The sequence below is a fragment of the Dermacentor variabilis genome, chromosome 5 (assembly GCF_050947875.1).
Source record: "Dermacentor variabilis isolate Ectoservices chromosome 5, ASM5094787v1, whole genome shotgun sequence".
NCBI classification, from domain to species: domain Eukaryota; kingdom Metazoa; phylum Arthropoda; class Arachnida; order Ixodida; family Ixodidae; genus Dermacentor; species Dermacentor variabilis.
Window position 1 is genome coordinate 110,675,430 of NC_134572.1, and position 27,711 is coordinate 110,703,140.

The 27,711-nt window shown below is 42.8% G+C and overlaps 2 protein-coding genes across 3 annotated transcripts in view; one reads left to right on the forward strand and one right to left on the reverse strand.

The window, feature by feature from the left end:
* The first annotated feature begins 3,651 nt into the window (after positions 1-3,651).
* On the forward strand, positions 3,652-20,746 carry Faa (fumarylacetoacetate hydrolase). The gene is made up of 12 exons (XM_075693306.1): positions 3,652-3,830; positions 7,895-8,005; positions 8,075-8,196; positions 9,017-9,066; positions 9,140-9,230; positions 9,334-9,431; positions 10,222-10,374; positions 12,662-12,868; positions 15,411-15,457; positions 17,179-17,280; positions 18,309-18,426; positions 20,587-20,746. Exons 1-12 carry the CDS (start codon positions 3,750-3,752, stop codon positions 20,661-20,663), a joined length of 1,257 nt encoding a protein of 418 aa, XP_075549421.1. The 5' UTR covers positions 3,652-3,749; the 3' UTR covers positions 20,664-20,746.
* The window catches only part of LOC142583043 (pyruvate kinase PKM-like), a 45,150-nt gene continuing 38,160 nt past the window's right edge, over positions 20,722-27,711 (reverse strand). For both annotated transcript variants that reach the window (XM_075693304.1, XM_075693305.1), the window contains exons 10-12: positions 25,312-25,430; positions 22,805-22,961; positions 20,722-20,854 (exon numbers count right to left, since the gene is read on the reverse strand). In XM_075693304.1, coding sequence (XP_075549419.1) covers positions 20,800-20,854; positions 22,805-22,961; positions 25,312-25,430 — 331 coding nt within the window. In that variant the 3' untranslated portion in view covers positions 20,722-20,799. The remainder of the gene's footprint in view (positions 20,855-22,804; positions 22,962-25,311; positions 25,431-27,711) is intronic.

Sequence of the window (27,711 nt, forward strand, 5' to 3'; positions counted from 1 at the left end):
TCGCAAGCAGGACCAGGAGGCTAGGTCGTTGGCGCCACTTAAGAGTTGTGTCAAAGTAGATATAATTGAGGCAAAATTGCGAACAAAGCGTCTGAAGTAAGAACAGAGGCCGATGAAGGCACGGAGTTCTTTGAGTGTCTTAGGTTTCGGAAACTCTGTCACAGCGCGAAGTTTTGATGGGTCGGGGCAAATGCCGTCTTGTGATACGACGTGACCTAGAATCATGAGCTTGCGCACGGCGAACTGGCACTTTTTCAGGTTCAGTTGCAGGCCTGCGTTGGTCAAGCACGTCAACACTTGCCTAAGGCGAATAAGATGCGTGCTGAAATCAGGGGCGAACACAACGATGTCGTCGAGGTAGCACAAACACGTGCTCCATTTTAGACCGCGCAAGATATTGTCCATCATTCGTTCAAACGTATCAGGCGCATTGCATAGGCCAAATGGCATCACATTAAATTCGTATAAACCATCCGGAGTAATGAATGCAGTTTTAGGGCGATCAACTGCTGACATCGGGACCTGCCAGTAGCCCGAACGTAAATCCAACGAAGAAAAAAATTCAGCGCCTTGCAAGCTATCCAGAGCGTCGTCAATGCGTGGTAGAGGGTAAACGTCTTTTCTCGTTATCTTATTAAGACGGCGATAATCGACGCAGAAACATAATAGAACCATCTTTTTTTGTGACGAGAACCACCGGTGATGCCCACGGGCTATTGGAAGGTCGAATGACGCCGCGCTGAAGCATGTCGTCCACGTGCTCACTGATCACCTGACGTTCCTTGGCGGATGCGTGGTACAGGCGCTGCCGCAATGGCGCGTTGGAGCCAGTGTCGATGTGGTGGCTTACGGTTGACGTGCGACCCAGAATAGGCTGAGCAACATCAAAAGAAGAACGGAACTGGGCAAGCAGGTGAAGAAGCTGGGAGCGCTGCTCCCAGCTTCTGAGGTATCAGTAAGGTCATCGGCAATGAAAGGTGTGAATAAGTCAGGTGATGGCGGAGCGGAAGTGGAAAGTGCACAGAAGTCAGTGAGCTCTGTATACGAAGCATCCGGTACGTCGGTTATAAACATGTCATCAAGAGGCTGAACTTGCAAATAATTATTTGCAATTACCGAAATTAATATTAGCAACAAAACAATTACTGACGGCTGGAGTAACGCTACTGCTCTTCTTTTACGTCTTTGTGCATTGTAGTTGGAGCACCCTGTATAATTGACTCAGTAATCGAAATGAGGCCAAGCCGGATTCACTCGAAATCAGAATAAACAGCAGTAGTGCGCAGGAGCGCTTATGCTCGGACTATCAGAAACAGAAAAAATAAAGAAATAAAGAGAGAGAGAGAGAGAGAGAGAGAGAGAGAGAGAGAGAGAGAGAGAGAGAGAGAGAGAGAGAGAGAGACAGCAGTTTCGCCGGAACGGCGAAGCAGTATTAGTGATAGCCAAGTATACGACAATTACACGAAGACAGATTACACCACTGAGCCGGACGCCAGATTCTTGGTGATGCGAGAGGACTCAGGCTGTGAAACTGAACTGTTTCCTAAAAATTGTCATATTCTCCAACAGGTCACCTATATATATATATATATATATATATATATATATATATATATATATATATATATGTATGCAGGAAAGAGACGACGAACCTTGAACGTTTTCGGTTGGTGAACCAGCCTTCGTCATCAGAGTACCTATATATGTACCAAACCCCTATATATATATATATATATATATATATATATATATATATATATAGATATATATATATATATGGGGTTCTGAAAGCTGGTCGAGCCTCAGCCAGAACCACCTAGACCTCCTACTCTTCAGCCCTCCCCTCTCCCCCCCCCCCCCCCCCGCCGGAAAAATGAGAACTTTCCGCCTATGTACAGACGAGAACAAACTGGAAAAGCATAAGGAGGGCATTCCCCTATGTGGGGCAGCTGGTATACGTTCACTTCTGCTAGATATTGTTCGCAGAGGTATCAGTGAGTGCTGAATTTCCTGCGGTAAAACGTCTTTCTTTTTTCCGAGTAGTAAAACTGTGCAATAACGAGTTTCATCTAGCAATACTCCGCTCTGTGAACAGTTCTCTGTTCTATCAGTGAGGCTCCGTTTGTTGCACGTAAGAATTATTGAATAATCACATCGTGGTAGCATACAAGCAGGCAAAGTCAAAATTCACATATTCGGATACTCGGCTGCTTTGTTGACCTATCATTTTTTTTAATCATGAAGTTCAAACGACACATTCTATTTCTTTCATTAAAATTTGCTTCGAACCTTGTCAGTAAATGAATATCTTCCGAAACTATCACAAATTAATTTATTTCTGTATCATACAAACCTACATTCCATCATTCATATAATCCTTAAGGCATTGTTTGTCTCATATCCTTCCTGCACAAAAGCAAAAAAGTATGTTTTTTTTCTTCTATTAGCTCGTAGACATAAAATGACATTATTTCTGTTATTAATATAGATAGTAGCATTGCCATCACCTGCGCGTGCTCTTGTATTTGCTACATAATTTGTTACATAAAAAACAATGGAAAACAAATGTTCAGATATGCGAAGCTCCCTGCCTGGAGGTTTATTTTCACCGAAATCTCAGACGCGTCCTCAGCAACGGGAATTGTTAGGTTATTAACGCGATAGCGTTGAGTGCCCCGAGTATTTTCGCGAAAAAATCATTCCGCACCACGTATTTTACACGGCACTAAAGTTGTTCTTCTATCACCAAACATTAAGTTGCTCATACCTTGTCTTACGTTCTTTACAAAGTTATTCCTCGGAATTTTGAGAATGGTAGCCCACAAACAAATGTCACGAAACAAAACACCTAAAGCGCATGCCTTTTACGTTAAATATTCTCAGACTGAAATATCATAAGTGCGAAACAATAATGGAAGATCGGCCCATATTAAGAGGCCGCGTTTCTATCAAAAAGCTCGCCTTCGTGCATAGATTTCGCCGACAGCGCTTCCCGGTAAACATTGTGGTTACATAAGCTGCAGTTGCCCGTAATAAGCGTGAGAAGCAGTCAGGGGTCTTTGAATGCTATCACGTTCCACTCTTAAAGGCGAAGCTTAAGTGTCCTCCAAATTTTTACCGAGAGGCACACAACAAGTTTAATTCTCTACCACAAGAAAACACGTGGCGCATTCGAAAAAGATGATGCATTTTAGCGAGCGTATTCGTCAGTGTGAATAAATTAACTTCTTGTGTGAAATCGCGAACGTTTATTAACCGCGAGAAAGGAACAAAAGACACTCGTGCTCGTCTCTTTTTGTTCCTGTCTAGCCGTTAAACCTCGCGCTTTCGCGCAAGATATTTCAACGCCAGCTATCGTTCCAATCGTTTAAGCTACTAAATTAGAATAAGCGTTCAAAAAATATACGGCTACAATTTGAAAGCAAAGTAAGCAAACTAAGCATGCAGCACATGGCGATAGGCAGCCGGAAAAGGCCACGTCGCGGACTAATCGCTGTTGGGTCAGAAGATGTCCTGCAGAGAGAGTGAACGCGACGACGACGTGGCCTTGACTGTAGTTACTTGATGCCCGAGACCAGTTCTAGCGCCTCGGGTCAAACATGCGATAAGGAGAGGAAGAGCAGACAGCAGCTGAAACGAGCCCCCCTCGCCCTCCTCTCGCATATTTGCTCCGGACGCACGCCACTTGCCTCTAGCAAACGACTCTGCTTGTGGCGGTTGAACCGACTGCTTCGATCAAACGCTTAAACATGTCTTTCGTGCCTGTGCCTGAAAACTGCGACTTTTCGTACGCCAACCTGCCGTACGGGATCTTCTCTACGCCGACAAACGTATGTATCTGTTGTCCCAAGAATGCATATTCATTGGCAAAGCGCGATATTCCGACCGGCGACCGCATCGCCGTCACACTTATAGCCGCATGGCTGCTCCCGCGCCAGCACCCGACGGCTTTTCGTGATCACAGCGGGTCATACGTGGCGTTTTTGGCTAATAACAGCATGCTCACAGATATGCTGTGACAGTTTCCATATCTGTAGTTTTTACTTCACGGGCGCTGCACAGGACGCTCTGCGGAGAGTTGAGCAGAGTTGGGCGTGCCGCGGAAGAACCACGCGATTACGGCGCCCGCTGTCTGTGAGCATGAGAGGTCACAGGTGGAATTTTGCTTACGCTCAGCGAACATATACTGCCCATATAAAAACATATAAATGAAGAGCTACAGCAACAACGCTTCGAAATACTGCATGCACACAAGTTGCGCACGCTCTGTCGTTTTACCGGTGGCTCTGTCACGTGAACGAGAGGCGCGTTATTTAAACTTCACCGTCAAATAAAGTCCAGCTGTAGTGACCGTCTGATAAAGCAAATGGTAGGTGATCCATGCGAAAGCGCAGCGTGCGTAAAACCACATATGGACATCACAGCGCACGACATGAAGCACGCCTCTGACTTCAGTAGTTACATCACTTCGCGTTCAAATGTGGTTTACTTGCATACGGAGTGATCATTTTTTTAAGTTTTCCGGTTATTTTAAAAATCGCCTGTTGCAGACAACGTAATTAAAGTCCTTGAGCTGGATTATTCAGGGAGGTGGACACTGCCATGCACGAGAAATCGAAACACATATTCAACTAATTAAAGAAATTCACTAATAAACTTCGTTATTATCTTTAACTTTATCACACATATTGCAATTTACGAAATGTAGCCAATGAGTTTGAAAGACTTATTCACTTGGAAGTAATTTCCAGAATGACATCAGTTTGGAGATATGCACCATCAAACTTGCTGTAAGAAAGCCCTGTTGTTCCACTGACATTTTAACCAAATGCTCTTCTATGCATTAATTGAAGCACGAAAGTAACTGGAACGGCCATGTTTTTCGTGGAACACTTCCGGAAATATCTAAAAATTGGTGTCATCCTGGAGATTCAAGTGGATACACCTTGCAAACTCACCAGCTACTATTTGTAAGTTGCAATGTGTTGTAGAGTAATTAATTGACAAGTAAATGAGTGAATTCTTGTTAATTAGTTGAATATGTGCTTCGGCTTCTCATGTCATTAATGTCTGCCTCTTCGAACATTCCTGCTCAAATACAAGAACTATGCTATATGCCACAGGTAATTTTCAAAAATTCTGGAAAACTTAAGAATTATAACCCCGTTTAGAGTGACACTATATGTGTGTGTGTTAGCTGGTACCACCACGTGCAGACAACTGCTCTTTTAAATTGAAGGTTGAGGCCATTGGGCAAACATTACCGCTTCTAGGCAGGCTTGTGACTCGCTAAAAAGAAGAAAAAACATTGCTGCAGTTATGTGACGGCCGCACTGTATCGCATGTTCTGCTCAGACAGATGTTACTACTCTTGAACTTCAAAATACTGCAAGAGAAGATGTTTCCTGTGGGCTCTGTGTAAAAAGAGAAGCATGATAACACTGTGCTGTGAAAACAAAGGGAGGTACTATACACAGTAAACACAATTAAATGCATTCTATATATTCCTGCTTCACTCACATCATCTTTCAGGGTTCAAATTTCAATAATATTGCACATTCACCAATACATGCAAAGGCTACAGATCTGCCATCAAAGGTTGTTAGAGTTTGCAGCTTTTCTAAGAAAGAAACAAGGAGAAGCTGACACCAAGAGAAGAATGGGAGGGCATGTGTTTGTGAAAAGTACTTCATGCAGAAATACAAAATGACAATATGCAAAGTAAGACTTTGCATGATTGAGATTTGTTGAAAGCCTTTGTATGAAATTCAGTACTTTTCTAAAATCATTATGCTCTTATTGTAAATGCCAGTTATTCATAAGGCATGTTATATAACAAACAACCAAGCACTGCAGTCTGGATGACTGCAAAATGCATGATAATATGCATTGCTAATATGCACAGAAATATTTATTGCTCTTATTCTAGTTGTCACTATTGAACATAACATATCTGGCTTATGATTTAGCTGCTTTAAGGAGCAGCTTGTTTTATTTTATAGCCTTTAAGAAATCACTGCACCTGTATCGAAGATACGGGGATCGATGGTTCTGTTTTACAACTTTCAATAGCACTATGGTGAAATGTTTAAGTGAGAATCAATCGGCCAGGAATTAAGAATGTATTCAGTTGTCTGCTATGTATGAATGCCCAGCAGAGGGCTTGCAATGCAGCTTATATAATGTGCCGATTTAGGGGGAACTAGAAAAGTGGCAAGTGATGTGCCGAAGTCGTGGACAAACCGACACCTGGCAGCATCAGGAAAAAAACAACTATGTGGCAACCCTAAAGGCTCTGCTCTGATTGTGCTACTAGCAAGTGCTGTGCAAGTGGAATTACTGCTGAAACCTCCGGAGTTTGTAGGCACACCAATGGTGCCAGTGTGCATGCATATTATATGCACAGAGCTAGCTAGAGGCCTAGGGCAGACGAATAGGAAAGGGGTAAGGGGATCCAGCCTTTTACATTGCCAAGTTAACCAGCTCATTCAGCAGCGTTCAGGCTGGGATTTTTGTCAGATTCTGGACTGAAATATCCTTGTGAGGTCTCGCGGGCATAACTGCTGCCACACTTTTACTGAAAAAGTAATAAGGCAGCCGCTGAAAATTCAAGAGGAGGCATGCTGCGCCTGGAGACCGGCTTAAGGGGGCCATCAATCAAGCTCTGTTGCCCAAGTAATACAGGAAAACTATGGCAGCCTGTGCTCTTGAAAAAAAAAGAGGCTGCCAGGTAAGGAAGACTGCTCCTTGCTATACCTGGGAGCACAGAAAGGAAATAGGTGTTGTGTGCCCATTCTCTCTTACATCTGCATTGGTTTCAATGGTTAGAAATATGTCACCACACTGATAGGCCCAGTTCTTCTAGCGAAGGTTCTTTGGTGTGCTTTGTATGAAAAGAATGTGCGCAGCACAGCACATCATGCTAGTGAGACTATACTGGCTGGCTGAAGATTGGAAACACCAAACACCAAACTGCTGAACAGCACTGCAGTATGAGAAGCGTTGTGCATAGGCTGTGGAACACTTGAAGGGATATGTCTGTGGTGATGCATGTAACACACTCTGACACTTAGCACCATTTTGGTGTTTTAATAGAAGGCAGCAGTAATAATGTATGAATTTGTTCAATGCTGTATAAAGCTCTCGAGTGGTATGTCTAAAATTAAGCCACTATAAAACTGAACTCCACTAGAATCCAAGAGCTTGATCTGCTTTTTTTTATTTACTTATTTAATATGCTCTAGGCAAGCGGGGTTTAGTGTCATTTGTGTCACATGTCAGAAGTCAGGGGCACAAATGTTTTATTTAAGCAATGCACTTTGTCCGATTGGCCGTAAGTAGATTACATGTAACAAACAAGACAACCAGCATTTTGAACAAGATTCCGCATTTATTCCCGATATGCGTAATTGAAATCTGTCATTTCATGATTGTTGATGAGGTGCTTGGAGCACATGCATACAAGGTTCCAAGCTATAACTTGTATCCATCTTCATGCACTTCGAGGATCTATGAAACACATGTGCTTACATACCATTCAATGCCACTTCAAACAGACCATTGTTATTTCTTACATAGCTGGTTGCTGATCAACAAAATTATGGTTACTGTACAGTTTGCTTGCCTGTGTCACTTCTTAGAGCGCGCAATATCAGCTATCTAAAATGAAGAAGTTTATGTACCTCGGATCATTCAGCTACTGAGCACAGGGTCCCAGGTTCTGTTCCCAGGCACAGCCACTGCATTAAATGGAAGCAAAATGCAAAAGCATTCGTATATTATGCAGCCTTGGCTGCACTTAAACTCTAGATAATTAAATCTGTAACAGATTGCCCAACTATGGTGAATGTGAGTTGGTTTGGGACATTACAACTTACCAATTAATATCTTGCAGAAAACACCTCGCCCTGGCGTAGCTATTGGAGATTACATCCTTGATTTGACCGTGGTGAAGCACTTCTTCACTGGGCCCCACTTGAAACAATCGCAGCATGTGTTTGAACAGGTACGTAACAATTCTTGTAAAGATACATTGCTCTAAGGCAAAGGTTAATTTTACTGTGCTTTTCCACAGAAAACCCTAAATGAGTTCATGGCTTTGGGCAGACCAGCTTGGGTGGAAGCCCGACAGGTGATTCAGAAGTTGCTATCCAAGAATGAGCCAGTTTTGAAAGATGACATTGCTCTAAAAGCCAAGTAAGTATTGCTGTTTGTAGAAAATGGATGGTTAACTACACAGAACTGATTGCCTCACTAGCACGCATTGGCTTCCTAAATCAAAAGTTTCTCCTCCTTGTATTGTTGTTGTTTTATTATTACTATTATTTGAAGCACAAAAACAAAGGGGTCAGTGACAGGTTGGCAACTGCCTCTACACGACACACAGAACACAACTGCCTCAAAATTAAAGGCAGAAGAATTCCCTTGAATGAGAAAATGATAGAAGAAAGATGCCAACATGTACCCGAGGTTTTGAAAAAGCACTCGACCAGTTTATATGCGCTCGACTTAGGTAGAACCAAGCTCATGAAAAATCTGAACCTATGACAGTTAACAAACTGAAATAGAAAGAGAAAAATTTGCTGCAGGTAATGAGATGGTAAAAACAGCTCAAATGCCTTGTCTGTATTAAAAATAACACAGCTTTCCCTTCTTCCAATTTTTATTTGTTTTTCGCTCACTGTACCTAATGCTCCACCTGTTGCATAAAAGCATGTCAGCATTTACCTAGATACTGTTTGTAGAAAAAGGATCCTGCTCATCTTCTTTGCTTAGAAGGCTTCTGCATTCTCATTAAATATTGCACAATAGTGACGGTAGCAAACAATACGATTTTGCTGCTCTCTTTGTTAGTGAACTCACAATAATGAAAAGAAGCTATTTTCATTACCTTCAGAGTTAAACTGCTCTGCATCTCTGCCTGTCCATGTTGCAATGAGTTATGACCCACATTTCAAATTGCAAAAAAAAAAAATATGCAAACTGAACTGCAGTTAATAATTCTATTTTTCCCAAGGGCACTGGTCCCAATGTCACAAGCAACAATGCACTTACCGGCACAAATTGGTAAGGTGCATGGCATGTTGGATGCTTAGGGCAAACTGTACCCTCATTATTGTTTGTACATTTTGTTCACCAGGTGACTACACAGACTTTTATTCATCGAAGCAGCATGCCACAAATGTTGGCATAATGTTCCGTGGCAAAGACAATCCCCTGGTGCCGAACTGGTAAGAAAGAACACTCGAATACTAAGAGCCCACGAAAGCCCGTCTTTAAGTCATGGCAGTACAACAGATTCATGGCACTGAATTAAGGCCGACTATATTGCAGGAAGTACTTGCCTGTTGGGTACCATGGTCGAGCCTCTTCGGTTGTCGTCTCAGGAACTCCAATTCGTCGTCCCAATGGACAGACAAAGCCTGATGACAGTAAGCATCACATGTGATCATGTAGAGCTTGCGTGAAATGTGTTGTATCTCGATACAGTTCTATCAGCCATTCATCAATGCCCATCAGTGCCCGCAGCCGTGTAAAATACAGGAAGTTTTTCGTGTCGGCAGCTGGCCTCTTTTCCAATTAAGATAAGCATGTTCAGGAGGAACATGACAAATTGGAGGCTGCGAGTTCAAGTTTGACTTTGTGTTCTATCAGTGGCTAAAAAGTCTGCCTTAATATTACCTATTATACTACATGCTTCCATTCCCCCCATGAATGTTGGGATTAGATTTACTGAATCACATGTGTTTCATGGCACTGGCCTTAACTAGCATTCTAACTGCAGTCAAGTGCATATGTTAGTAACAACAGTAATTCAGAATGCTGTGTCTAAAGGAATAGTGATGCAAGACAGCGATTCGTCTTCCTGTTTCAAGTAGGGCATAAGGTGACAACAATGTCAACATTCACCAGCTGATGTGCAGCATGGCCCCCCACACCTCCTTGTGACTATTTAAAGACTGTTTAAGAAATACTACAAATCATGCCTATGGAGCTAAAAAGAAATTCACCCATGGCATACGTTCCATCCTTCAGACAGCAGTGCATACAGGAGCAGCACCATTACAGTCCTTCCCATAATTTCTCTACAGTGTGCTCTATAGGCAGCACTGGCCCTTTCAATATCTTCCAAATGCATGCTTCAAGGATTGTATGGAATTTGTGGCATTGTATGGGATTTGTGGCATTGCACACATTCTTTTCCTTTTTTTTTTTAAATAGCCAAGCCTCCTGTGTTTGGACCATGTCGGTTGATGGACTTTGAGTTGGAGATGGCATTCTTCGTTGGTCCAGCTAATAAGCTGGGTGATCCAGTCCCAGTGCAGCAGGCTCATGAACACATCTTCGGAATGGTGCTCATGAATGACTGGAGCGGTAAGATTTATTAAGTGTAAATTTTTTACCTAGCGAAAATGCAAATATGTACTTGTATTAGTCTGATAGGTGTTTATATTATCCTAGCACAATTGTTCATTAGTTGCAAAAGAGTGCAACACTGGGCTTGCTGGTTTGCACCTTGCCGTGGAAACAGCACGAGAAACGAGGGCGGAGACACGTAAAACGCTCGTTGACTATCAACTGGTGGTTTGATTAAATAATTTGCTGTTTTGCTTTTTGTTTGTCAGTGCCATCAACAGTAGCTCTTGCCTAATTTTGTGCCTGATAAACTTGCAGCCCTACAGATGTTTTTGTGATGTTGATTATCTTCCTTGCTACCCACTTTCTTATTGTACATATTTTTGTTCATCTGATAAACCACCAGCTGATAGTTGGCACTCATAATGTGTGTCTCAATTGCTCGCATTGTTTCTGCTCAAAGATGTTTTAGTTTTCATTTTTGTATTGGTGCCTATACAGTGTGATGGTGCTTGCTGATAGATTAATAAAAATATGTCTTAGGCCCACCATCTATTAGGACTTCACAGATAAAGCCTTCCGGCCTCGTAAATTATAGTAAAAGACTAAGGTTATGCATATTTGTATTGGAATTTGTATTGGAATTCGAACTAAATGCTAGTTGGCCCCAGCAGGTCTCAAATGGAAGTCACTGTTTGAGTAGTGCCTGTGAAACAAAACAGTTAATAATAATAGAATAATTATAATTTAAGTCAACAAATAAGATATTTTTGTTGTTTTGTATGATCAACAGAGAGCAGCATTTAGGTTTTCCATGAAGCTAGAAATTTGCCGTAAAACTTTACGTATTTGTCTTAACTGGCACTACTTGGTAACCCAAATTTTTGCTTATATGTGAATATATATAGCTAGTATGGGATTGCACATAGTGAAGCAATATATTGAAGTGAATTGCCATTGTGCGCACGTTTGTGCATATCGAGTATATTCACAAATTTAGTGCCATACATTTGACGGACCTATTGGGGTCAGTGGGTCCCATTGAATATCTGAATATGTTATTGAACTGGGGATTAGTTGCCAGTTCTCCCTGTAAGAACTTTTAGACTAACAGGGTATTAGTTGTCAGGAACCTTATATGTTACTAGTTTTGTTATTGGAAATTTCACTAGCATTAAGGTGAAAGGTGGGCAAGTTGCAGAGGCTCTTGACACACTTTCAGAAACAGTTGATTCACTGGAGGCTTGTTACGCCCCTTTACAATGAAGAAGGCTATGTGGAGAAAAAAAAAGAAGCCAATTCAGTTTCAATCCTCTTAAAGACACATGCATGGAATGCCATACCTGAGTAAAAAATATAACACTGTGAATTGTGATACTGGTATTAGCATAAAAAGAAGCAACATTGTTCATTTAACCTCCTAGTTGTAGCACATCACTGTTTGTGGTAACTAAGTTACAGGAAAGTTAAAAGCATTTCACTTGGGTTGATATTTTTGCATGATCACTCTCAAGGATACTTTCACTTTTGCTACATTTTCGCGACTAGTGCCAGACACATTGCCATCTGCAACTGACAGCATTCTTGACACGGTACTGAGCATGCTGTTTCAGTGCTGTCCCAGGAATGTTTTTGCCTATAAATGCTTGCATACCCAGTGCTAGTCACACACTTTATGTTGCTAAGAAAATTTTTGAGGTGTGACATTCCTAAAGCTGCAGCCATACTTCAACTTCAGCACACTTCTGTGGTAGTAGCCATACTTCAACAAGGGAACTTGTACAGTCATATTTCAAAGTGCACATTCAAGTTCTTAGATTGGTTAAGCATAGCCTGTACCTGTAAATTATGATCGGTTTCATATAGATGAGCACATATTGTGAAATCTTATGTGAGGACCCCCCCCCCCCTCCCCTTATCCCTACAGTACAATTTGAGAGGAAAGGAGAGGGAATGCTTATTTACAGGAAACGGAAGAGAACAGCTATCTGAGCTAGAATCCTTCAGCCAGCTGTTCTGTACAGGGTGAAAGAAAAAAATATTGTATGCATGACTTCTAGTAATAACTGGATCTTGTAAGTCTGATGCCAGTACCTCAACAAGGTTGGGATTGCATGTTAGCAGCCGGCCAGTCCTCTTCCAACACATGTCCATTCTATCCTGCACATACAGATGTGTTATGGTTTAACAATCAGCCCTATCACACGCTTTTCCAATAAGCATGGTATTTGTGCTTACATCCAGCAATCTTGCGACACGTGTAAGTTAAGATTCACGCATTCTGCTTTTAATTCACTGTGTGCAGCACGTGACCTGCAGAAGTGGGAATATGTGCCACTGGGCCCATTCACGGCCAAGAACCTGGGCACAACCATCAGTCCTTGGGTCGTTACTATGGAAGCTCTTGAGCCATTCCGCTGCGCCAATGTGTCACAAGACCCAGCTCCGATGCCCTACCTGACTCATTCAGATGACTACAACTTTGACATCAATCTTCAGGCGGCCATTAAACGTGAGTGGACATTTTTTTACCTGTGAACTGTTCTGTCTGAAGTTGGGTTAAAAGAACCAGCAAGGCAGCCTCGTCGTCAACAATGGGCAAAGATAGTTCATGAGCACTGTGCCTGGACCATGTCTAACCACCTGTAAGGTACTTTCTTGAATGGCTGAGATAAGAGAAATAAATAGCATGCAATATCTTTGTAGACTGATGTTATTAGTGGCTAGTAAACTGACTAGCATCATCACCATGACTTTGCATAGTAGGCTGTCAGTGCTGACTATTATGCAATAAACTGATTTCACCAGGCTAAGAGCGCTCGCACATCTGTCCTTCCAGCATCATGATGCTGGGTTAATCCTCAATTTTTTGCTCTATTTAGGCAACCACAAGTTGGATGCTAAGGTCAGCTGCTTTTTGAATTATGCCAATGAATTACATTCTAGTCTCTTGTTGCTTTGTAAGGGGTACGGGATGGCATTTTGGTTAACATACAACTCCTCAACCTTACCCTCCAGTGCAACATTCTCATCTCCTTATCCTCACCCCCCTGCTTAATCAAAGTACCAGTTAAGTCAGTATGATCAAAGATCATGTGGAGAATCAGATCATGGGAAGGAAACGTCAAACAGACACTGTAAATCTATAACGCTTCGAGCCATATTAGACATTTGCCGAGGACAACTGCTACCGACCTCCTTTGCAGGCACTAGTGGCATGGTGCATTTAGCTGTGAGGTTGGTCTATTGAGCAAACAAAAAATTGGCATCATAATGTTGTTCATTAACTTTACAAAAGCGAGGATATCAACAATTTTCAGTATGAACCTGCATACCATTGGCACACAGTTTACTATATTTACGAAAAGTGATGCTCTCATGTAATTGAGATTAGATTTAAGCATGAAATGGCTACTGGCAAAGGAGATTGGTTGGAGATGATACTAGCCACGATCTTAAAATGAGTGTAGTGCATGTCCAGGTGTAGTGCACGTCTGGTACGCCGAAAGCACCGTGGACCTCATGGACCGCTGGCATTGAAAATATCACAGGCAACTCTGTCTCGGCGCTAAAAGATGAAAATCAAGTGTACGGTGCCCTGTATCTGCCTTTTGGATGTCGCTATTGGAAATGACAAATAAAACTTCAGCGTAATGAAAGTTCCAGCTTGAGCAATATTGTGAACAAACATTTGGAAGAACGCGGAAGCAATATTTTGTGTAACTTGTTTGAGAAGTAACTAGCATATGTAATGCGGTTTTGACTGGTTGGCCGGATGGTCTCGTTCTCGCAACTTGCCCGGATGTTCTCATTTGAGTGCCCAGATAACAGCTCTGGCTTTTGGCTCAAGGTCACTTGAAGGTCGCCAACAATGGGAGCTAAAAGCATTTCATGCTTAAATGGGGGAAAATGAAGCTTCACTGATTTCTCCAGCTCTGAGCTCGTTTACTGTGACAGCAGTTACTTCCACTACTGAAACTTCTCCACTATTGTGTTAACTCCACATGCAATGACACCATAATGACACCAACATGTCACTGAAACAATAATGATGATAACTGTGCTGGCATGATGACAGTTCACTAGTTGACATCAGACATGAGCAGTGAAGAGTCAAACACGGTGAGCTGAACACTCAGAACTGCTGCATTGTACACCACCTATGTTGCATGAGCATTTCATTTGTTGTTGCATCCGAAGTGAATATGTGAGTGCCACCACTCTACAGATTTATATAGTGTGCACAACAAACCCCACACAAACTGCCAAGCATGCAAGTTGCACAATAGCTCAGTGGCAGTGGAGTAGCCTGGGGTTGGCACACCGGACACGCGCCCCGCACCCCCTCATCCTTCCCCGTGCAAGTGCATGCCCCCCCCCCCCTCCCCACACCCGAAAAAAAAAAAATTTCTGGCTATGCCACTACTCAGTGGGAAGTGCCTCTGGCTCCCAACTGTACCTTGCTGCAGCGGCAAGAGTCTAATCCCCAGTGGCGAGTTGGGTGAAGTTTAGTTTTCATTTGGCATAAAGCGAGGGTGTGGACTTGTCATGGTAACAACACCATGACAACACGATGACGATGGTAGCATGATGACGATATTGTGGCATAATGAAATGGATCGGCAGAAAGGCAGCAAACCCAGTTTTGAGCTAACTGCTGTTGTCATAAACATTTGTATGACGCAACCACAGCCTCATTTTGCTGAAGGGCTGGGCTCTATGATGTTATGACAATTAGACACAATACGGCTCTTGTTCACTAGTATATGTTCTTAAGCTTGCCCAGGCACACTTAGAAAAAGAAAAAGGATATTCAAAGTCAAAAAGTAAAGACTTCGAGGTCAGCTTGAAGTAAAGCAGGAAAGCTCCCCTAGCTTTTTATTCTGCATGGAGAAAATTAGAGAAGAAAAGGAGTGATGTGGGGAGAGGGTAGTGGGGCATGAAAAAGGAGTGATGTGGGGAGAGGGCAGTAGGGCATGAATATATAAAAATGCTTGGAATATGTACCAAAGCCGACAACTAACTTTTTAAATGCCTTTTTTTTTTCTCAACAGCAAAAGATGCTGCAGCAGTAACTACTCTGTGCAAGTCCAACTTCAAGGTAAGTCACTTCAACTTTATTATCCAAGGTGGTATTGCAAAATGAATGCCTGTGTTGCAGTCTTAATGGTCACTGAATGGCTTCTCAATCGCTTCTTAGTCTTCTGAACTTGGCAAGCTCCTTCATGCCGATGAAAAACAAACACTGTCAAACAAAGTGACTTACTTACCATGTAATGAACTCGGTGGCAATCATTTCATGTACTGAAGCACCTACAACAGCATAATAGCTCAGGTTGGTTAAAATAGGTTTAGCAATAACAGTGCCCAATGTCCATCAAGACTGGATGCGGAATAGTTGTATAAGTCATGCAATGTCTTGCCTTGTGTAAAAATGCTTCATTTTGCTTGTAAAGCTTTTGCATGCGCATTATTTTAAAGCGTTTGCCTCTTCTTTTGATTTTTCCACTGCAGCTGCTGCTGCTGTCTGGCACACCACTTTGGGGGGGTGCTCCTCATGTTTGAGATTTCATTGAAGCGCACATAAGATGGGGACACAAATAGGGAGGCAAACAGGACGGTGCTTGGCTTCAATCAGATCTCAAACATGAACCAACCAACTAGCCCAACATGCCATCTTATTGCAGTATTTTAGGGGGTGGTTCAGAGCGTGTATGTACCTGGCAGGAGTGCGGCAGAGAGGAAAGGCGATAGGAGGGACTTGTTCAGACCTTTCCATCGCATTGCCACAATGCCATCGGAGCTCCGTGGGTGTTGCAACAATACCCTCTAAACTGTTGTAATTATCCGTGAGCCACCCGCAAAAGCACTGCAGGAGCTGCAGCGCTTATCTCTGTACTAACGTGCAATGGTACAGATGGGAGGTAGAATAGTAGAGAGGAGGTAGCAAGAGGAGGCAGTGAATGGGTATAACTGACGCAGTCACAAAACGAGTTACCAACAGCCTTGCCACTCTTCGCTAGTAAGGGGACGGGGTGATAAGCTTCTTAGCGTTGGGGAAAAGGAGAGCGGCATATGTGTTGTAAAGTATGTTGTAAGTATTGCCGATTTTTACCGACTTCATTATATCAAGGTTTAACTGTAATAGTTATGACATTGCAATGTTCTTTCTTATTCTTTGTTTCTAAGTGGGAGATATGGATATATTCTAGAACTTGAACTGTCGCTTTTTTTTACATCTGTTAAGTAGGAAGATGAAATGATAAACAGAATGCTTAATGAATTACTGTCAACAACATATCTAATCTACAAGGGCTGCCAGCAGTCACCACCATATACTGAATTGGTTGGAGCAAAATATGGATTTCTTAAGTAAATTAAAGTGTTAAATATCCTAAGGAGTTGAGACATCACCAAGTTCCATACCATGCAATAAACATAACACCACATCCTCATTCTGCATTGCACATGCCACGGTGGCACAACAGCTTGGTGTTGTGCTGCTAAGCACGAGGCCACAGATTAAATTCTCAGCTACTTTCTTATGGAGGCAGAATGCAATAACCTTCTCGCACCGTGCTTTAGTTGCACATTAAAGAACCCCAGGTGGTCAAAATTTATTTGGAGCTCTTGATTATGGTGGCTCTCATATTCTTATACTTACTTGGGTACATTAAACTATGCTGCATTCTGTCATTCTGCATTGCAGAACTCTTTACGCATGACTGATATCAGCACAACAGACTTATTTAGGCATAAGATAGTACCATAATGCTTGTTGCTGTTGTGATAAATGAGTAACCAAGAATTATGTCATTGCAGCACATGTACTGGACTATGAAACAGCAACTGGCTCACCACACCGTAACTGGTTGCAACCTGAAACCTGGAGACTTGCTGGGCTCTGGAACCATCAGTGGACCGGTAAATATGCAGTTGTCGTTCACTTTTGCAGCCTAGGCAAAGCACAAATGTCGGCTGTGCATAGAAAACTTTGCATTGGACACGCTCAGAGCATTACACCTGCTCGTGTCATAGCAAGATTGGTGGCATGGAAAAAAAAATCTGCACAAGTGCTGCTGAAGTGACAACAATGGTGAAGAGAGTGAGCTTACACTGTGTTCATAAACTATAACCTTATTGTACACCGCATTTGCTTTCGGTGTGACAATGGTGCAGAGAGAGGATACTGTGCCTTCATTGATGCCTGGATTGCAAGTTGTGCAATGTTTGCTTGTAGATGGGGTTGCTGATTGCCAATGAGGCATGAAAGTCTACTGACCCCTATTGTCTTGTTTATGCACTCGCATTAAATTTTTTATCTGTGTACCAGCCAGTCCTACAATATGCCCGAGTTACTTACATTAGCGCGTCGGCCATTACATTTGGCAGTGGTATTCAAAAGCAGGCATTTCAGTGGTGGGCAAGCAGCAGTTCCATTACTTCTTTGTTGCTCCTCCCCCTTCAGCCTTCACAAGCAGTTCAAATGCTCCAGAAATTTACTACTATTTGCGCAAGTGGCTGCAATCTCAGGAATGCTGCTTGCATAGGGTGCTTGAAGCAGCACAGAACACAAAATATAGCATTATAGTACACGTTACCCCCACTAGACTCGTCAAACTTTTGGTGTATGTACGCTGTCATGGTATTTAATACTACAAGTGCAGCCAGTGAGAAATGAAAGAAAAAGGAATGATCTGGAGTATGTGAATGCTACTACAGTGTCAATTACTATTTGAGGTGAATCTTTTGGGACTCCTTCACCGCATGTTTGTGGCACTGTTGTTTTTGGGTGCACTGCTGAATTAATCAAAAGATGTGCACAAGTGACAATTTTATGCTTGTTCCTTTCACCGTTGACTAGATCGATACAGCACATGAAATGAAGTGACGGCCCTATAAATGCTCTTAAGCAGTATGAGTTGCATGCTTTGCTGCTGCTCCAATTTCAGACTGAGGACTCTTATGGCTCAATGCTCGAGCTGTGCTGGAAGGGAACGAAGCCTATTCCCCTGAACAATGGAGAAACAAGGACATTTTTGAAAGATGACGATGAAGTTATCCTGAGCGGTAAGCATAAACCACTCTGTGTCATGTACGTTTTCTAACAGTCAGTTGAGAGAGCAGCAGAGCTAAGTACAACATGTTTATGTGGAAGTTCACAATTGCACCACTCAACTGTGAGACTTCCACAGACCTGCCAAACTTAGAATTCAAAGAACACTACAGTGGAATACAAAAACTAAAATTCATTTAAAAGTACTAAATATCATTTGTTTATTCAGTATGTTTATTGTTAACTAATAAGCATGCTGGGAATACGCACTTTACTCTACATTAGTCGCAACAAAAATGGTCTCTGCCTCAGAGATCATTTTTAATGGAATTTTTAATGGAATATTCATACACCAGCTGTCAAAAATTTGGTTGCAAAAAGCATTGGTTATCTCAAATGATGTCACTGCTGCACGTTATACGCCCATAAAATCAATGGGTCAGAAAAATTGGGCCATAAAGAATCGCTCAGCCAATGCATTTGTCTTTCTTTTGAAGTAGCTCTTGCCCTAAACTATACGCAAATAAGAAATTGTAAAATATTCCTGTCACTACGACAGTTGTAAAGATACACTAAAAATTGGTCATTTTACAATAAAATCATAAAGTTTGGTAGGTATGCTTCTAGTATTTGATGAGCAAACATGTAGTAAAGTTCTGCATATTGAATCAAGAATATGAGGGGCACATTTAAAGGGGTCCCGATGAAAAAAATGCAGTTTGTGGATAGCATACACTGGTGTGAACATCTCAGCCAAATTTTGCAGTCGTGTACAGCGCATGGAGCTCGCAAGCAGATTGCAAAGTCACATATTTCTCGCACTCTTTTTTTGAAATGAGGCATTTCCGTCGCCCACTTCGAAGCTGCCAGCGGCTTTTAGATGTCATATGCAAGTTTCTCAGACAGCTGCAACCCGCCAGGGTTGCTTAGTGGCATTGGCGTGGCGCTGCCAAGCACAAAGTTGCAGCGCAATGCATTTCAATAGGGTCATTTCAATGGGTGCAAAATGCAAGAACGCCCGTGTACCATGCAGTGGGTGCATGTTAAAGAACCCCAGGTGGTCAAAATTAATTTGTAGCCCCCCACTATGGAGTGCCTCATAATCAAATCATGGTTTTGGCACGCAAAACCCCAATTTCAATAGACAGCTGCTGTTGGCTGATAGCCAACATCAACAAAGTTGTTTGGATCAGTCCGCTTCTTCCTACTTTTACTATGTATATTTATTGACGCAGTTTAAAGGGACACTAAAGGCAAATATTAAGTCAAGCTAAAGTGATAGATTAGTGCTCCTGAATGTCATCGTGAACAGAGCCTTAATAATCAATAAATTGAGGCAAATGCAGGACACGATCAGAGAATCCCTTGGGACTTTCAAGTACTTGCACGATGACTAAAGCACTTCAGTTAAATTCCGTCACTAGTACTCAACCACTCGTTGCAAAAAACATCCTTGTATTGTATTAAAGACAAAACAAAATGCTACTTGTCCAGTTCTAGTTCATTTTTAGAATAAAGAACTTGTCGAAATTACCCCTGACAATGACGTTGGTGGTCGAAACTTTTCGTTTTTGCTACTCCGCGCTGCCCACTCTCACGTTTCAGTAGTATTATCACTTAGTGCTGCGCTGGTTTTGCCAGCTCGCAAAACTCGCACAAACTGCAAGTAACAGAGAATTCAACCTCCGTGTGATGTCGCGGGATGCGCGAATGGTCTGCTACCGTACCTTAGTTGCAGTTGCAGAAATAAGCTATTGCGGGTTACACAGGGCATGCTAGTAGACACCTTACAGGGACTGATTGTTAATCTTCGAGAAAATAGCAGACGTCAAGATTAGTGCATTTGAAAAGTTACTAGTGTACAGGTGTATTGCAAGTCAGAGTAATGCAGCGATGTTTTCATGTCAAGCACACGAAAGGAGAGTAGTCACTTTCTTCGTTTTGCAACTTGCGAAAGCTGTATTCTGGATTGACCACTTTTGGAATCTCATTGGCCAAGCCACTGGGTGCAACCAGTGCTACTCAGTCGTGTAAAGTGATCAGTCAAGAATACGGCCCCCGTTTCAAGCTCTTTGAAGTAGAAGTGAGCGCATGCTAGAGGCTTCTCCTGTGCTGCACAGTATTAATTCCTGTTCCATTCACACAGCATGCAAAACAGTCATTTTTTCATGCAGGTTATTGCCAAGGCCAAGGTCACCGCGTTGGATTTGGAGAGTGCAGAGGTGTCGTACTGCCAGCGCATCCCCTTTGAGAATGCAAGAATATGGAAATCGGGGTTCAGTAAGCAAGCAAGCATGCCAAGCAGGAAATGTGGAATAAATACTTTTGCATTTATTTGAAATTTTGTTGAGCATGCAGGTCTGGAAGCAGGCAGAGCTGGATCTGGATCAGCCCACATTTTCTCCCTCAACACCCTCATAAAGTCTGTTTTCGGGGACATACCTGTAATTTGAGAAAATGCACATTAATGCCATTGTGCATTTAGCATGTGAAGCTTACAATTTATTATAACTACAGTGATGAAAGCAAAGATTTTTATTAGGCAGTACAAGAAACAATAATGTTGCATGGGCAACAGCACTGATGTGACATAACAGTAATAGAAAAGCACAGCAACAACACAAGTGCATCACTCTTAAAGCTTGCAGATTTGGATAGACTAGATATGATGCAAAGCAGCTGCTAGTGAATTATCGCAGATTTCGTACAGAAAGTTGCACATAGCTGCGATGTAAAAACACTAGCATTAAAAAGAAATGGCAAATGGAAGGCAAAAGAGATTCTTTTAATTAGCTGATCACACTGACACCTCCCTACATAGTGTATACATTTTCACAACACAGGGATCACAGCACACTTTCAAACCAGTTGCCAGTAGCTGCGGTTATCAACATGAGACTTGATTACGTCGAAGATAGCAATTTCTCACAGAGGTGGTAATTCATTCAGATTACCCAGTCCAATTGTTCAGTAACTGCCTTACCTCGCTACATGCTACCAGCACTCGTACATCCTGTTGCAGGATTACGTGGCAGATGGCTGTGACCAACAGCCTGTCACTCACAGGAAGGAAATTGTAGCTCACATTTACAAACAACCTATCGCCATTTTTCTGTATCCTTTTCCCATACCTCAATATCTGACAAATACACGAGATCAGCCAAGCTGCATCTATGGCTTTGTTCACTGTAGGGAGCCACCTCGTTAAGTTTATTAATTGGTGCCACAAGATTCTGTGTGCAATGTACGATTGATCACATCAATCTTCAGTGCATCACATATTGTTTAAATCTCTTGCACCTAGCCAAACGTCAATGATCAATTCACATCACCCTGCTTTCTGAAAGTCACTTAAATCCCGACTTTCCCTAATTGACTTCAACAGTTGTGACACCAGTCTATGCAGCTCACAGTGAAACACTCATATCCTATCTCATTTCCTGCCCATTTCACTTGGTCAAAACACATTGGCGGGCTAGTTGGTCTGTATCTGTTTCTTTCTACGTCCTCGTTCAGTCATGCCTCTACACTTCACTTGCTGCTGAACACTCTTGTAACCAGTGGCAGGCAAAAGAATACTGCGCAACTCTGAAAATCTTTAACAGCAAGCACCCATGCTCTAGAAGTGCCTTAGTGCTGGTGGCCATGTCTCTGAGTGTGGCAAAACCGAGTGCAATCCTGCAATTGCCCTCGGGCCGTGTGTGGCACCACTGCCGTTAATCGTGCACAGGGATGATGGAGAAGGGAGCCCTTCGCGAATGGCTTTGACATGGATTGCGCACCTCACATCTATCACCAGAGGGTACTGCACGGCAGCAGTGCTGCACAGTCACCAATGCAATTGCTAAAAATTTGTAAGCCGCTTGTATGTTTCTTTGGTGGAGTTGCTGCAGCAGCAGCAGCTGCCATTCTTCACAAAAGTTGGCAGCTAACGTGTTGCAGACTAGAGGAGTTCAGTTTCTTTCGAGACCTTGTTTTAAAACCTCTTTTACTGGGACGTTTTCTTTAGCCACTAATGTCTCCACTTCCTCTCGCACATCTGCATGAGAAGTCCATGCAACTGGGTCAGAAACAACAGAAGGTAATATAAAGTACACACTAAACAAAGGATGTGAACAGATAATGGAAGGGGGATGAGGGATTTCAACGAGCTTCAACAACAGATAACGCCAGGTCAAAGTACTAAGCCTGAGTGAAAGACTACGGGAACACGCAATCCATGCCAGGCCAATCGCAAAGAGCCCTCTCCCCGTCATTCCTGTGCAGGACGAGCAAAACACGTCCGCCAGCAGCTTCACACCTCCCGTCAGGCAACTGCAAGAGACTCCGCGATATCGCACACGGAGTGCGCATTGCACTGGCTGGTGGTGGGGGCTGCCTTAGACGACGTACACAACACGCAGGGTGTTGGTGGCTCCAGCGCCCTTGCGCCAACCGGTCACAACGATCACGGCATCATCCTTGCGCAGGAAACCACGCAGCTTGCCTATCTCAAGGGCGTACTCAATGCGGGCGTCAACATCACTCGGCCAGTCGGCGCTGCGTTCACCTGCACCGAAAAAAGTTGTGGCATTTGGTACACCTGAATGCAGAGTGAATGAAAATACTGCATCCTAGGTTTTCCCTGTAACACTTTTCAAAAGCTGGTCAGTAACTTGTCCAAAAATTTTGTGGGGGCAAGCTTCTTTGCACTACACACGAATACTTTAATTTTGCCCTGGCACTACTGCATACTCCAACACAGACAAGTAGACAGCTGCAGTGAAACCTCATTAATTCAAGAAATATGTTAATTCAGGCACATCCTCTAGTCCTGGCAGGCATATATATTACTTAATGCAATCAAACACGTTAATTAGGACATATTTGGCCTCGCATTGGTTAATTGGGACAACCCTAGGCAAACTCGAAGCGCCGTTAATATGCAATGCAAACAAAGCGGCGAAGTCCGCATCACCCTAGTGATCAGGGAAATCATACATGACTGACAGCAACACCGGAACACTTTATTCATATTTGTGCCTTCATAACCAAGTAGTCGCCATCCATGATCGTGTTGATATCCACCACGGTTTCATCCACGGCGTTTGCGGCAAACAGTCATTCTGACTCTGTGGTCGTCAGCTGTGTGCCTTCATAACTGCATCTATGTATGATTGCATTGCTGGTCACCACGATTTCGCCCACGGTGTTTGCAGAAAAGAGTAGTTACATTCTGACTAGGTGCATGCATCAGCCGCTTGCCTTCAAAACTGCATAGTTGCTCTCTATGATCGAGTCTGTATCGACCGCAGTTTCGTTTGCAGTTGTCGCAGCAAACAGTTATAGTTTTGTTTTGACTCCGTGTGCACTGGTTGTGGCAAATAGTAGTTTCGTTTTGGCTCTGTGCGTGCATCAGCCGCGTGCCTTCAAAACTGTAGTTTCCATCCATGATCGTGCCAAAAGTGACCGCAGTTTCATTTTGACTGCGCGTTTGTCGGCCATGTGCCTTGAGAGCAGCGAAGTCGCCATCCATGATCACATCGATAGTGGCCACGGTGGTTACGGCAAGCAGTAGTTTCATTTTGACTCAGTCAGTCAGTGCAAAGCTGTCGAGGATGACCAGCAATGGCTACATCGCGATGGAGACACATGTTGGCAACCAGCTCACTGGTGGAAAAAAAAAATCGGGATGAGTGCGCGATAGTGAAAAGCGGGTCTCAGATAAAGGCAAAAGAGAAACAGGATTTGCCGATTCATTCAGTAAGTAAAAGCATGTTGACACAGCAAGCATTTGTTTGTTGGTTCTTATGATCTTCGATATTTCAACATTTGGTTAATTTGGACATCTTTTTTTTTTGGTCTCGTGAAATCCGAATTAACGTGATCTTGTTCATGTTTCAGACGTGTTTCATCATCATCATCAGCCTATATTTATGTCCACCGAAAGGATGAAAGTCTCTCCCAGCTATCTCTAATTACCCCTGTCCTCAGACATGCTTATGACATCTCAAATATAGTGGCTACATTGTCTGTACCACTTGCTTAGAGTACTGAATAGCATGTGGCTCTTGGTTGGCCTAGCACCAAATTAACTGTTCATGCGACAGTCTGGCTGAAACCGATTACGCACAGCATGTATGCAGTAGTTTGATCTTGACCACTGTTTATGCTCGGTGAGCTCGCGAGCCTGACAGTCATTTCTGCACTTCAGCAGCCAGTTACGCAATGTGTTCAGAATCAACTGAGAGGCATTCAAACAATTACTAAGCAGAAAGTTTGCTACAGAGTGTACATAGCTCAAGTTCACTTGGACAGGAGCAGACAATGCTGTACGCATTACACTTCACTGCAATGCATGCCATGCAAGTGCTGAACAGATGCCAAATGAACTGTCCTAAAATTACAAGACGACGTCATCACACTGAACAGCAAGTTCTGGAAATTATTACGCACTAGTGCCATCAAGTGCAACAAAGCAAATTTTCTCCTCAAATTTGGTTATTTCATTACACTGAAACCTTTCAACCACTTAGGGTTTACATAATCATCCTTTAGCAACCTCTTCCATGCTTAGATGAAAAAACTGAAAGAAATAAACAAAATTAATCTAGTGACTGGCAATATGTCGAGAAAGATAACAAAATTATGTGGTGTTTATGGCACCGACACCCTGAGCAGTAATATTTACCATCAAACACAGCCACATTGCAATAGACAATGCTCAGAGCTTACGTGAACTTTTCCCATAATTCTTTACATATTAGTATGGCGGTTCACGCACGATACATCAGAACAGCCGAATAAACAGTGACATGGTTGCAACGAGTAAAGTGTTTTTCACATGCTACTACAGAGCCACGCACAACGCACCAGTCAGCACATCCGTATGCAAGCACATACACTGCAATCGCACTCACCCGTGTAAAGCAATGGCAGAATACCCCTGTACAGATGGGCCTGACGAATGGTCTGCTCCACTCTAGAGATTGCCAGGATGGGGCAACGAGGCCGGTACTTTGCTATCAGATGTGCAGTCCTGCACATCACACACACACAATCATATCAAGCACTGTCCAGATTCCACCAACCATGCCCACTGAAGAACCAACAACCTGACCAGTGGTAGTCATACAATGAGGTGATGTCAAGACAAAAAATATCAGACTTTTTTTTTTTTTTGCTTTCCACTTTCTGGACCTACTTCAATTAAAGGACTACTGAATGAGAAGCACTATTAAGCTTTGACTGGTAGAGTATTCCTTCAGGGCTCTGCATTTGGTGGAAGCAGACTGGTTATCACCAGTGAAAATGGACGGCCAACTCTGAATTTTATACCTAAAGCACAAAGCTAACTATGCTGGTAAAGGCTTGCACAGTATTAATGCAAACTAGGGGGTCATTATTATACAGGAATTCCAGCATTTGAAAGTTAAATTTTTTTCCCCTCACTTTTTAATGCAATGTAATCATTCCGTATTCATAAAATATTTTCCCAACCCTGCCTACGTGCTCTCAAAGTATAGTCGAACCCACTAATAATGATGTCCGTTTTAACAATATATCAGATATAACAATGAGCAGCCAATGAACCATCAACATTTGTATGTTTTTTATAGTAATATAAACCATGTACTACGATGCTCCCATGCTGCTTTATCTGTTATAACAATTCTATCTGGCAACTAAGCATGTCCGTCGAAAGGAAGGTCTGTGTGTGGGATGGGGGAGGGAGGGAGGTCATGCAAGTGGCCTGTTACACCTGCCTTCGTGCCGCACGCCCATCATGGCACAGCCTCGTTGCATCGCATCACTGGCTGTACATGCCTCTCTCCCTTCCACCCTCTCACGAAGGCAGGAGGCATGAAGGGGAGACAGGAAAGGGGGTGAGTTATGAAGGCATGCCGTGAGGGGGGCACGGCACAAAAAAGGGCGTGGTGATGCAGCTTGCTTTGTATTTTTCTTGGATTTCACATTCCTTTTATTTTCGGCACAGACACCCAGTAGCCAGAAGTGATATAGCCCGTAACATGGCATGGGAACATTGTACTAAGCGGTTTATTTTTCCATAACACACACACACAACAGTTCACAATGCAGCAGTTATTCATTGTCACATTGAAGTATTGTCAAAACCAGTAATGCTATAAATTGGTTCCAGGCTACTTCTTTGTCTTATTAAAATGCTTCAATGTTTGCCCCCTCTGCCTTGTTTGTGCAACCCAGCCATCACAATGGGATTTTCTCTGAACTAGAATATTGTTTAAGTGCGTTCAACTGGAGGTGACGTGATGAAGAGTTGGCGTGGGTATTTCAATAAAGCTTCACCACACTGCTGCTGTCTGGCTCAAGCCAGACAGCGGCAGTTCTATGTTCTAGAACAGTTCTAGCAACAATTCACGTTCTATACAGACAATCCAGCTTATTTTCATACTCCTCTTTAAGCGTTTTGATACGTTCCCCAAGCATGCTAAGATAATCTTTTTAGCCATTGGATAATATCACGAATAGCTGAGAGGGAACTGCACTTGCCTAAACCTACAATACCTACGATAAATGAATTTTGTTGGTGCAAGGGCCAGATCTGGCCCAAGTGCCAGACATATGGTAATATGTCTGGCACTCGGGCCAGACATATTACCACATATTACCACATATTACTACATATTACTACATTGCATTCAGTTCATGGTACATGAACTGAATGCATTGTAGTTTTAAAAAGGCCTAAAAACATACAATGTCCCTTTCAGCTCGCTGCAGCTTTACACATTACCCACTACCCTTCACTTCGCTCCACGACACCACAGGAACAGACAGCTGTTAAACTCGTTTATTAGATCATGCCAATAACCTGATTTTTTTTATTGTCTCAACCAATCAGTGCCTGCCCATGGGGATGTCCAAGTGCAATGAAAGGTTGCTAGCAACTCTGTTAGCTATAGACTTTAGAATTTTGTTTTTTTAAACAGCCTCGCTGAGTTTTCTGGCTTCCCTGGGTGCATTCTCTGCATAATGCCCCTGCACACGCACCAAGAACAGACATGGCAACACTGCACATGTACTTTCCACAGCTGACACTGTAAAAGCAAGCACAACTCAACACCTATGCACAATTCACAGAGCAAGCTCTGCCGAAGGGCCTTATGTTATTTGTGTTCTTAATACCTTGTAATCCAAGTCTACTTCCATACATTGCTGTCCAATGCAGTTATTGCAAGGAGAAGGAGCAAACCTCCCGAGGTTTTTTTCAGTAGATTCTGCAGTGCACATCCAAATTTCCATGCATACCTTTGTGCAACCATGCGGAATTCTTTTAT